General features: G+C 37.1%; 1 protein-coding gene across 11 annotated transcripts in view; it reads left to right on the forward strand.

The window, feature by feature from the left end:
• BIRC6 (baculoviral IAP repeat containing 6) overlaps positions 1–13,408 on the forward strand; it is a 267,531-nt gene that overhangs the window by 194,459 nt on the left and 59,664 nt on the right. For all 11 annotated transcript variants that reach the window (XR_012516772.1, XM_039475342.2, XM_039475325.2 and 8 more), the window contains 3 exons: positions 1,241–1,458; positions 4,086–4,250; positions 5,216–5,384. Coding sequence is in view for 10 of the 11 variants with exons in the window: in XM_039475342.2 (XP_039331276.2) it covers positions 1,241–1,458; positions 4,086–4,250; positions 5,216–5,384 (552 nt within the window). In the remaining variant the exon portion in view is untranslated. The remainder of the gene's footprint in view (positions 1–1,240; positions 1,459–4,085; positions 4,251–5,215; positions 5,385–13,408) is intronic.

Below are 13,408 nucleotides of genomic sequence, written 5' to 3' on the forward strand. Positions count from 1 at the left end.
TTGGCATTGTTTTAAATGTTTTTGTAATAATTGTTAAAAAATTATGTATTTCTCTATACCAAATATTCTTGGTTGTTTGATAGATACATAAATTGTGTATACAGCCATCCCTTGGTATACATCGGGGATTAGTTTCAGGACACACCCCAGCTCCACCTTAGCCCATGCTGAAATTCTTACATTCTCAGTTTCTACAGTCAGCTGTGTGGTACCTGCATATATATAAATAGGCAGCCCTCCATACAGGCAGGTTCTGCATCCCACAAATACTGTGTTTTCAATCCATGTTTAGTTGAAAAAAATCTGCATGTAAGTGGGCCCGTGTAGTATAAACCTGTATTGTTCAGGGGTCAACTGTATTTATTTTCGAAGGTCAGGAATTTCTTTCTTTTTTTTTTTTTTTTTTTTTTTTTTGAGACGGAGTTTCGCTCTTGTTACCCAGGCTGGAGTGCAATGGCGTGATCTCGGCTCACCGCAACCTCCGCCTCCTGGGTTCAGGCAATTCTCCTGCCTCAGCCTCCTGAGTAGCTGGGATTACAGGCACGCACCACCACGCCAGCTAGTTTTTTGTATTTTTAGTAGAGACGGGGTTTCACCATGTTGACCAGGATGGTCTTGATCTCTCGACCTCGTGATCCACCCGCCTCGGCCTCCCAAAGTGCTGGGATGACAGGCTTGAGCCACCGCGCCCGGCCAGGAATTTCTAATTACTCGATCTGTTTTTTTTTTTTTTAAGTGTATAGAAGGGTAAGAACCATTTTACTTTTTAATTGATACATAACAGTTGTACATATGTTCATACATATGATATTTTGATATAGACATAGAATGTATAATAAGAACCATGGTATTTTAACACTCTGTAACAACACAGAGTGTTAAAGTAGGTGTAACCCTGAACAGAAAAGGGGGGGAAAAAAAAAGACTTTTATGTAATTTCAGACTATTTTTAGTGCACATACAATGAATTTTTATTAAAAAGCGTAGCTTATAGCTATTATTTATCAAATGTATGTTTCAATTTTCTTTTGAAATTTGTGTATACTGTGTCTGACAGCTTTTCCTGACACTTGTGATTAAATTTTAAGATATTCCTGTTCTATATGTGGTATTTGAGTTTTTTAATAATAAATTCAGTGATATAATTTTGTATTACAGTGTCATTATTAATTTATGACCCTGTATGTAGCTTCTTATTGTTTTTAACTTTTTAATCTTGAGTTCTTGATTTTCAATCTAGGTCATATTCTTCAATCTCCATCAGCCAATGTGCTTCCAACCCTTCCTTTTCACGTCCTTCGTAGCTTGTTTAGCACTACACCTTTGACAACTGATGATGGTGTACTTCTAAGGCGGATGGCATTGGAAATTGGAGCCTTACACCTTATTCTTGTCTGTCTCTCTGCCCTGAGCCACCATGCCCCACGAGTTCCAAACTCTAGTGTGAATCAAACTGAGGTAGGTTCAATATTAATTCTTTCCGTTATTAAAAAGAAAAACTAGATTTAATTTAGGCATTACAGAATAAAGTCTTTTCTGAAGTAATCTTTCAGAGACTTGAGTGTTCCATTTTCACATATAAAACAAAGGATATTTGAAAGAGAAACTATAAATTAATAGGCTTCTCCATTAGTATCCTTCAGTAAACCAAAAAGAAATCTGTCTACTTGAAAAACAGAAAATATTTTAGTGCTTAATAAGCTTTCTCATTTATCAAGATATGCTGAATTTAATACTATGATCCTTCTTCCTTTCCTTCTTGAACTTTTAAGAAGAATACTGTGGAGGCCGGGCACGGTGGCTCACGCCTGTAATTCCAGCACTTTGGGAGACCAAAGTGGGTGGATCATGAGGTCAGGAGTTCAAGACCACTAGTCTAACCAACATGGTGAAATCCCGTCTCTACTAAAAATACAAAAAATTAGCCGGGCACGGTGGCAGATACTTGTAATCCCAGCTACTCGGGAGGCTGAGGCAGGAGAATTGCTTAAATGTGGGAGGCAGAGGTTGCAGTGAGCCAAGATTTTACCACTGCACTCCAGCCTGGATGACAGAACGGGACTCTGTTTCAAAAAAAAAAAAAAAAAGGTACTATGAAATGGGGATTGGGGGTTGGGGGTCTAGCCAGTGCTGTAAGACAGGAAATACAAGAAAGAAAGAAAAAAATTTCTCGTTATTTATTTTTTTAAGAGACGCAATTTCACTCTTGTTGCCCAAGGTGGAGTACAATGGCATGATCTTGGCTCATCGCAACCTCCACCACCCGGGTTCAAGTGATTCTGTTGCCTCAGCCTCCCAAGTAGCTGAGATTACAGGCATGCGCCACCATATCCAGCTAATTTCATGATTTTAGTAGAGATGGGGTTTCTCCATGTTGGTCAGGCTGGTCTCGAATTCCTGACCTCAGGTGATCCGCCTGTCTCGGCCTCCCAAAGTGCTGGGATTATAGGTGTGAGCCACCATGCCCTCCTTATTCATCGTTATTTCAATATGATTTAATGGTCTTAAAGAAAATACCAAAATAGGCCAGGCAAAGTGGCTCATGCCTGTAATCCCAGCACTTTGGGAGGCCACGGTGGGTGGATCACCTAAAGTCAGGAGTTCAAGACCAGCCTGGCTAACATGGTAAACCACCATCTTTACTAAAAATACAAAAATTAGTTGAGCGTAGCGGCAGGTGCCTGTAATCCTAGCTACTCAAGAGGCTTAGGTAGGAGAATTACTTGAACCTGGGAGGCGGAAGTTGCAGTGAGCCGAGATTGCACCGATATACTCCAGACTGGGTAACAAGAGCTAAACTCCATCTTAAAAAAAGAAAAGAAAAAAGTACCAAAATAATTAATGGCATAGGGAGTTTATTAATGATAAAATATGGGGTCATTACATAAAAATTAGTTGATTTCTAAACACTAGTACCAAACATAAAATGAGTTTTATAAAGATATATTTTAGAATAACACCAAAAATAGAAAATATCTATGAATAAATCTGAAAAATATGTATAATACCTCTTTATGAAGTTTTGGCCGGACATGGTGACTCATGTCTGTAATCCTAGCACTTTAGGAGGCCAGGGCAGGCAGATCACTTGAGGTCAGGATTTTGACACCACCCCGGCCAGCATGGTGATACTCTATCTCTATTAAAATTACAAAAATTAGCTGGGCCTGATGACTCATGTCTATAGTCCCGGCTGCTCGGGAGGCTGAGGCAAGAGAATCAGTCTGTGCTCATGTATATCTTCAATGAGTTAGATATGATAGTGTGATAATGTTATTTCTTCCTAGATCAAACCTTAAATTTAATACAATTCCAGGTTTATTTTGGAGGAAGTTGACAAGCCAGTTATAAAATATATATAAACATGCAAAGGGTCAGGAATAGTTGACATACCCTTCTACTATATTCATCCTAAAAAGATCTGGCTTATGTTTATATTGCTTTCACTGTTTTCTCAATTCAGTTTTGAGTCATTGACTTTTTAGGCCCTAGGCTGGTTTATCCCTTCTTTTCTTGATAAATATTTTAAAATATGTATTTATTTATTAAATATAAGCAATTTCTCCCTGTTTACCCCTTCCCCAGCCCCAGATTGGTAATTGCCCCTGGTAATTACCAATCTCCATTCGGTCTCCATGTATTTACCTATTCTGGATATTGCATATAAATTGAATAACATAATGTGTTATTCCTCACATCTGTCTTCTTTCATTTAGTATAATGCTTTCTAGGTTTATTCGTGTAGCATATATCAGTACTTCATTTCTTCTTATGGCTGGATAAGTATCCTGTTTTATTTGTTGATCCCTTCATCTATCGATTGGCATCTGGGCTATTTTCATCTTCTGCTTTGAATGGTGTTGCTGTAAACGTGTGTGTTTATCTATTTCAGCACCAGTTTTTATCTGCTTTAGTATTAGAAGTAGAATTGCTGGGTTATACAGAAATTCTGTGTTCAGTTTTTTGAGCAGCCACCAGACTGTTTTCTAAAGTAACTTCACCATTTTACTTTCCCAATGGTAAATATTTTTGAAGATAAGTAAAAAAAAAATTGTAATGAATTTTCATTTTTTTGTTATTTTAAGCCACAGGTGTCAAGCTCTCATAACCCTACATCAACAGAAGAACAACAGTTATATTGGGCCAAAGGAACTGGCTTTGGAACAGGCTCTACAGCTTCTGGGTGGGATGTGGAACAAGCCTTAACTAAGCAAAGGCTGGAAGAGGAACATGTTACCTGCCTTCTGCAGGTATATTTGTAAACTTGATATTTCATGATAATGTTGTTTTTTGTGTTTATAACTTTAAAATATTGATAACTAATTCAGCTATCCTCAGCTATGTTTATGTCCACTTGTAGTCCTTCTTCCCAATGCATTTTAAGATGCCACTGGGTAAAGATTGCTCTTGCTTACTTGTAACTCCTTATTTCTTCCCTCTCAACTAGCTTCTTCACGGAGGGGAAAGTGATAGGGATGAAATTATCTAATAGCTGGAAGATGCATCTTCCTACAGGCATTTTTCTGTTGTTGTTTAATGTGTTGTATCTGGATTCTTCTTTTAAAAAGTATCATTTATTCATACACATTTTGGTTGTTTACTCCGTCTGTTTTGAGATAGAGTTCACTCTGTGGCCCAGACTGGAGTGCAGTGGCGTGATCTCAGCTAACTGTAGGCTCTGCCTCCCAGGTTCATGGTTTCTTAATTTTTTAAAATAACTTTTCTACACTCAGACAAGTTGAACTAGAGTAGAAAGTCTTATACCACGGAAATGTATAGGAGAAATACTTAATGAAAAGATTAGCTCTACTTCCTGCATCAACTAATTGAAGTTGGTCAAGTCTTTGAATTTGTCTTCTGCAACTCTAGAATGCTCCTTCTAGTATAAATTTCTAAGATTTTGTTACCCTCAAACTGTGAATTGAGTCTATTAAATAAAATATTATAAATAATACAGAATTGCTACTACATTTTTATGTTCATAGTTGTATTGCTTTTATAGGTCTAGTCATTACCATCCTTTGGAAGCAACACTCTCAGACAAAACAGATCCTTCTCTTGAAAATTTAAACAAATAATCAGTTCAAAACACAGTGTGAGATACTGATTAAGTAGAAAATATGTACTCTTAGTATTCAAATTGAATTTCTAACCTAAAATAAAAACTTTTGAAGTATGTGGAGCTGAAATTCAAATTAATTTTAACAATTTTTAGGTTCTTGCCAGTTATATAAATCCTGTGAGTAGTGTGGTAAATGGAGAGCCTCAGTCATCTCATGAGAATAGAGGGCAGAACAGTAATGCCCTTCCTTCTGTACTTCTCGAGCTTCTCAGTCAGTCCTGCCTCATCCCAGCCATGTCATCTTACCTACGAAATGATTCAGGTAAATAATCCCTTAAATGTCTTTGTGGATGAGTAAGTTTGTTTACTTCTTTTATCTATTTTATCATTGTCTAATAGTAAGCTTCAGTTGAAATAGTTGATGGATTTATTTCCTAAGAAGTATTCTGAAAATATTTAGTTGGCTTTTGGTGCTGTTTATTGATACTGTGTCATCACTTACCCTAGAACACAGAATACAAGTTTTATTATTCCTTTGTCTTTACCGTGAAAGTACATTTTTTTCCCTTTTAATTATCTGTAACTGAAAATGATAGGACAGAGACTAACAACTTCATAACATCATTCTGATCTGAATATGGTTGCACTTCTGTGGACTTTTAATATTTCTGTCAAACACTATTACTGACAACAGCTATTTTTGAAGAAAGGCAGATAGATAAATCATTCAAGTCTATAGATACTTGATGAGAAGATAATTATTTATTTATTTATTTTATTTTTTATTTTTTCTCCTGCCCTCGATAATTAATTTTTTAAAATTCAATAATAAAAGTGCTGTAGCTACTTACTTTGCCAGTCTACAACTGATTATTGATCGAATAATATAGTTTATTATTTCCTTTTGGAATTATTATTGAGAAATGTACTCTTTTCCTAGAATAGAAAGTTACATGTTTTCATTAGAGATTCAGAAAAGTGTAGATACTACCAAGAGAATCAAGCAGTTAACATCTACTTCTTTCAGCCAAGACCTTTATTTTTTATTATTTCAACTCTATTCTCATATTCTTATCTCTGTCTTTATATTTGTACTCTTGAAAATAAACATGTATGCATATCATTCATTAATTAAGGAAGAATAGATAAGGAAAACATTGGGAATGAATCTTAGTAGTCTGTTTTGTGATTGGTAGCAGCTAAGTGGCACAGTTGGATGGTTGGTGAAAGTATTTGTATTTGGAGGGATTGTTGCTCATATTCCCCAGTATCAGAAAGATTGTTGTCCGTTAAAAACATGCCATTTCCATTAGATTATGCAGAACAATTAAATAGAATGAGATAGATTTCTCTTTATCTTACTTCACTATCATTAAAGTATTATTTTCTTAATCCTTATACTTTGAAGACATGACCTAACAAAAATTTTAAATTTCTGTCTTGGTCTGAAATTGACTGTCTTAATAACACTGAGCTTTTATCTTTATGGTTCATTGTCAAAATGGAAATCCAGGATTTTTTACATAATATTTAAAATTGCTGTTCATGTAAGTGCGCTTGCTGGGAAGGTGTGTATGTTAACAAACTGATGTTTGGTAACTGTATGGAATTGCAAAACTTAGACATTGTATCTTCGAGCTATTTTAGAAATTTAATGTGATAGATCAAAGTTTGACCTTTCTTGTATGATTTATTATTTTTCTAGAAAAAAGAAATTTCTTTCATCAGGCTTTAGTTCCTGAATTTGGTACCTTGTCCAGTGGTTAATTTTAATTGATGTATTTGGTTGTGGTAACAAATATTTATTTTGTTATAATACTTTATATTAAGAGAAAATGATTTAACATGTTTTCGGTAGGTTAAACGGTAGCATGCCTTCCAAATGATATTAAATATGGATTGTTCAGGAAAACACAGCTTAATATAAGTAAATTTAAGTCATTTATATAATTAGTTATCAATTTTAGTTACAATAGTAATAATTAATTTTTTAAGTGGCTATTATTTATTTGAGACAGGGTCTCCCTCTGTCACCCAGGCTGGAATGCAGTAGTGTGATCTTGGCTCACTGCAGTCTGCACCTCTCAGACTCAAACAATTCTCCTGCCTCACCTACTGAATAGGTGGGATTACAGACATGCACCAGCATTCCCAGCTAATTTTTGTATTTTTAGTAGAAATCGGGTTTCACCATATTAACCATGCTGGTCTCGAATTCTTGGCCTCATGTGATCTGTGCACCTTGGCCTCCAAAAGTGCTGGAATTACAGATGTGAGCCAATGCACCCTGCCTTAAGTAGCATTTTAAAACTTGAACAAATTAGCCAGAGTCTTCCTTAGATATAGTAAAATTTTCTATTTTGGAAAATTAGTCTAAAGTTTCTTCTCCAGTTTTTTAATTTGTGTATGTAGTAGTATTTTTGGCAATGTGGGGGTTGAGGTATGCGACAGTAGCCACGCCACAATCTTTTACTTCATTTAGTTATCATCTTGCTTTCTTCTCCTGTAATCTGGACAAGTTCCTAGCCTATCTTTTTCTTTCAGAATACTGATATTTTTTACAGAGTAAAACCGTTTATTTTGTAGAATATTCTACAGATTGGTTTATAAGGGTGAGAGTAGTCCTCATAATTTTGCCTGAGACACTGTATTCAAGGGATGATTTGCTTATATTGCTAGCAGATGATACACAAATACACAGACCTAATGTGACAGCCTCTTCTGAGAACTCTAGTAAAATAATGCACATTTTCTTTCTAAACATGTTTTTAAATGATTGGTGAGCAAGAGAAGAAAATAGAGGAATGTACTAGTTTGTACGCCACTTTCAGTGCAGGGTTTTGTCTCCCATTAATTTTAAATATCAAGTTTGATTTCCTACTACTGCCCCACATCTTTTTTCCCCTTCTTTTCTGGCTACAGGTATAAGTTAGATACTTTGTAATCTTTAAACTTTTGTGTTTAATGACTGTTAAAGATTGAGATGAATACCAGAGTCTGCGCCTCATTTTAATAAAACCTTCAAGTTCTCATATTAATGAGCTTACTACGTAGCTGGTTAGCTAAGTCTATTTTACTTCAATAGAAGTTCAAAAACTGGCCTGAACATTTTTTTTTTTTTTTTTTTGACACGGAGTTTCGCCCTTGTTACCCAGGCTGGAGTGCAATGGCGCGATCTCGGCTCACCGCGACCTCCGCCTCCTGGGCTCAGGCAATTCTCCTGCCTCAGCCTCCTGAGTAGCCGGGATTACAGGCACGTGCCACCATGCCCAGCTAATTTTTTGCGCTTTTAGTAGAGACGGGGTTTCACCATGTTGACCAGGATGGTCTCGATCTCTCGACCTCGTGATCCACCCGCCTCGGCCTCCCAAAGTGCTGGGATTACAGGCTTGAGCCACCGCGCCCGGCTACCTGAACATTTTAATTGATAATACTAAGCTGCCCATAAAGATCAATAATAATTGCACATAAATTTGATGTTCAATTTTAGTTTTGAACATCTTTGCATCAGAGGTAAAAAGAGAATATTATTAGTTGTAAAATTATTACCAGAAGGGAGGGAGCATACAAGCTCCTTAGGGGAAAGGACAACCTTTTTTCCATTACTGACTTCTAGCAATTCTGTAACTGAGATACAGCTGCTGTTCTCCAAAGGTAGACACTCATTGTATTTAGTGATTTAATCATTAAGTATATTATATTTAGCCACTAAATCATTCTCTAAGAACTTTTTACTTGTATATTAGTAGCTATGCCTTTTCTTTTTTGAGACAGGGTCTTGCTGTGTCGCCCAGGCTGGAGTGCAATGGCATGCTCTCTGCTCACTGCAACCTCTGCCTCCCAGGTTCAAGCGATTCTCCTGCCTCAGCCTCCCAAGTAGCTGGGATTACGGGTGTGCACCACCACGTCCAGCAGATTTTTGTATTTTTAAGTAGAGTCAGGGTTTCTGGTCAGGCTGCTCTCAAACCCCTGACCTCGTCATCCACCTGCTTCAGCCTCCCAAAGTGCTGGGATTACCAGCATGAGCTACCGTGCCCAGCTGGCTATGCCATTATTTAACCATTACATTTTTACTTTAATTTGTAAAATTTAAAATTATTAGATGCTGTTGGGAACATTTATGTATCTAGAGCTTTATACATTTAATATTCTTTTTTTTTTTTTTTTTGAGATGGAGTTTCGCTCTTGTTACCCAGGCTGGAGTGCAATGGCGCGATCTCGGCTCACCGCAACCTCCGCCTCCTGGGTTCAGGCAATTCTCCTGCCTCAGCCTCCTGAGTAGCTGGGATTACAGGCACACGCCACCATGCCCAGCTGATTTTTTGTATTTTTAGTAGAGACGGGGTTTCACCATGTCGACCAGGATGGTCTCGAACTCTCGACCTCGTGATCCACCCGCCTCGGCCTCCCAAAGTGCTGGGATTACAGGCTTGAGCCACCGCGCCCGGCTACATTTAATATTCTTAAGATAAATTCCTGATATTTCATCTTTTTGAATTCACTATGTTTCTAGTGTAAAATTTTTATGACTTTATGGTAGTTTTCCTACTATTTTGACCTCTCTTTAGGTCTTTAGATATGTAAATGAATGGAGAATTTTTATTTTATGTCATTTTATTTTTGAGATGGAGTCTCATTCTGTCGCCCAGGCTGGTGTGCAGTGATATGATCTTGGCTCACTGCAACCTCCACCTCGCATTCAAGAGATTCTCATGCCTCAGCCACCTGAGTAGCTGGGACTACAGGTGCCCGTCACCTGCCCTGCTAATTTTTTTTTGTATTTTTAGTAGAGACAGGGTTTCACCATGTTGGCCAGGCCAGGCCACTCTTGAACTCCTGACCTCAAGTGATCCACCCACCTTGGCCTCCCAAAGTGCAGGGTTTACAGACAGGCATGACCCACCACACCCGGCCTGTAAATGAATGGAGACTTTTAAACCAGTGTTTGGTAGCATTACAGCAGCAATATAAGTCTTCATATTTAGGCTAAATTAATCAGATTTATCAAAAGTTAGCATTATGGTTCCAGTTACTTAACATAGTAAGTTTGATGCTTTAATAATATGTTCTTTAATGCTAACTAAAATAAAGACATCTGTTAGTGTTCTAGATAGGAAAATATATTATTTGTTCATTTTAATTTCTTTCTCAACATCTTCACTTCCGCTTTTCATAACAAATGGTATTCTGAAAGTTGCAATTTTCTGGCTAGGTTCATTTTTTCTCTAGCCACTGTAAAGGAAGCCTGAAGTTATCTCACTGTCCACTAGATGGAGATCCTGTTTCATTGTTAGAAGTATTTGGTAATAATTGCAGTTAATGTTAACAGGTAGAATGTGTTCCTTGAGAGACCCTCACCTTCTATTTTAGAAAACGAGATGTTCCTTTTTGGAAAACAGCGTATTGTCTCAGCACACGTTAAATTACTTGTCATTAACTTAGTAGGGATGCTATAAACTTCTAATGAAATCAGATCTTTTCTTTTTTAATACTGGTCGTATTGTATGGGGGTGAATATTCTTCCAGAATAAAGGGAAATTGCTGTATCCTAGTTAATCTGACAGTTCACAGATTGGGAAAGAACAAATGAAATCTAGAGAAATTTATTCAGTTGATCAGGTTTAACTAGTTAGCAGTAACATGGTTATTATTAAACTCACTTATTTTCAAATGTAAAGGCAAGACATAAATGGATTTCGTCAGTATGAAAAGAGAAATGAGAAATGGTATGTTAGAATAACGTAGACATGAGAGAGACAGGCACAGGACTTCACTGGGAAAATTGTAAAGTATCTACTGATTTGGCTAGTTATCTTAGTAAATGATGGTATATACTAGGATTAAAATATTTTTATTTTCCTAATACTGGTTTGACAGTATCATGACAAACTATAATGTGTCAGAACCCATTACTGCATTTTGATACACCATCTGGTTTTTTTCACAGTGTATTTTGTGTCTTTAAAGCTCTTATTATTTTGTTACCGTTAGATATGTTTCTTAAAGAGTCAGTATTTAATTTCATGAGTATACTGTTTGAGAATAAGGTTAATTTTGTTGTTATTACAAATATCTTAATTTAAATATGACCATATTTATTAAATTCAAATTACTGAATAGTTACTTCAAAGTAAATGTCCGGTTGGAAACCTAGCCATGTTGCTAGGTCTCAGGGCTCCAAATTTAAAAAGACATAGAAATTGTATTAGCACTCTTAAATGAAAAGATAATGTTTGATACCAATAGAAAATATATAACTTTTATTGCTTATAAAAAATATTTTGTTGATATACACTGCCTGAGAAAGAAATAATTAAAAATTATTGAGCTGTCATAACACATGATACTTAACTGTGTATCCTTATTTATAGTTTTCATGGTAACAGTTCATTTGAAATTGTCAAATTAGGCCATTTCTTTGTACTGTTTTAGTAAAGAGTCTGGGGCTGTGGTGGTGGTTCATGCTTGCAATTTCACCACTTTGGGAGGCCGGGGTGGAAAGATTGCTTGAGCTCAGGAGTTTGAGATCAGCATGGGCAATATAGTGAGACTTCATCTCTATTGAAAAATAAAATAGGCCAGGCACAATGGTTCACACCTGTAATCCCAGCACTTTGGGAGGCTGAGGTGGGCAGATCACGAGGTAAGGAGACCAAGACCAGCCTGACCAACATGGTGAAACCCCACCTCTACTAAAACTACAAAAATTAGTCGGGCCTGGTGGCATGCACCTGTAATCCCAGCTACAAAAAAACAAAAAGTCAGCACACACCTATAGTGTCAGCTACTTAGAAGGTGAGAGCCCAGGAGGGTGAGGCTGCACTGAGCCAAGATCATGGTAGTACACTCCATCCTGGGTGTCAGAGTGAGACCCTATCTCAAAAAAAGTAGAGTAACATGCCACTTTATTTTTAGCCCAAGGTATATTTTAATAGTATTTTAATATAGCTCTAGTTTTTGTGATAATTAGCTGAGCAGTACAAATAAAATGTAAAACACTTGCCCATGTTTAATGTATTTATTTCTGTAGTCACTAACAAGGCATGTTGATGGCCACTGAGAGCATCTATAACATAGTGTGTATTAACAAATGTTAATTCCTTTTATTTAGAGTTTTCATTTTTGTCAAGGGTATCCTATGTGGAAATAACTTTGTTACAGAATGTATCACTCTGTGTGTTAATAATTATGACTGGTAAGTTTTATAAGGGGAGGAGAGGTTGCTTAAATTAAAATTTAGATGGGTTTTGAATTGCTTTGGTTTGTACAGATTTGTAAGAATAAAATATTAGTTAATGTCTCTAACACTTCAGGTTTACCGTTCTTGATTACCCAGAGTAGTCCTTTGTTTCCTTTGAGCTGCCCCCATACCTAATGCTTATATTGTCACCTTTCATACTATAGTCTAGCTCTTAAGAAAGTATATGCTTTCTTAATCAGATTTCCACATTAACTCCCTACCAGATTAGCCGTCACTCTCAATTTCTTCTATCAAACATCCCAGGTAAGAGTCAGTCGTGTTTATTTTCAGGTTTGTTTATGCCACTTGTATTTCCATTACATAATTATTAGGCAAACTAGATGTTTTTATGGTAAATAATGAAATACTTAAAAAAAAGAAAGTCCTATAGGCCAGGTGCAGTGGCTCAGGCCTGTAAGCCCAGCACTTTGGGAGGCTGAGGCAGGTGCATCACCTGAGGTAAGGAGTTCGAGCCTAGCCTGGCCAACATGGTGAAGCCCCATCTCTACTAAAAATACAAAAATTAGCTGGGTGTGGTGGCACATACCTGTAGTCCCAGCTACTTGTGAGGCTGAGGCATGAGAATTGCTAGAACCCAGGAGGCAGAGGTTGCATTGAACCAAGATTGAGCCACTGCACTCCAACCTGAGTGGCAGAGCAAGACTCCATCTCAAAAAAAAAAAAAAAAAAAAAAAAAAGAAATAATTACTCCAAGCCGGGCGTGGTGGCTCAAGCCTGTAATCCCAGCACTTTGGGAGGCTGAGGCGGGTGGATCACGAGGTCAAGAGATCGAGACCATCCTGGTCAACATGGTGAAACCCCCTCTCTACTAAAAAATACAAGAAATTAGCTGGGCATGGTGGCGCGTGCCTGTAATCCCAGCTACTCAGGAGGCTGAGGCAGGAGAATTGCCTGAACCCAGGAGGCGGAGGTTGCGGTGAGCCGAGATCGTGCCATTGCACTCCAGCCTGGGTAACAAGAACGAAACTCCGTCTCAAAAAAAAAAAAAAAAAAGAAAAAAAAGAAATAATTACTCCAGTTTATTTAGGGAATATATTAAAACGTTAACAACGGCAATTGTATTTTGTATTATATTTATCAGAAAA

This window comes from Saimiri boliviensis, chromosome 1 (genome assembly GCF_048565385.1).
Source record: "Saimiri boliviensis isolate mSaiBol1 chromosome 1, mSaiBol1.pri, whole genome shotgun sequence".
Lineage (NCBI taxonomy): Eukaryota > Metazoa > Chordata > Mammalia > Primates > Cebidae > Saimiri > Saimiri boliviensis.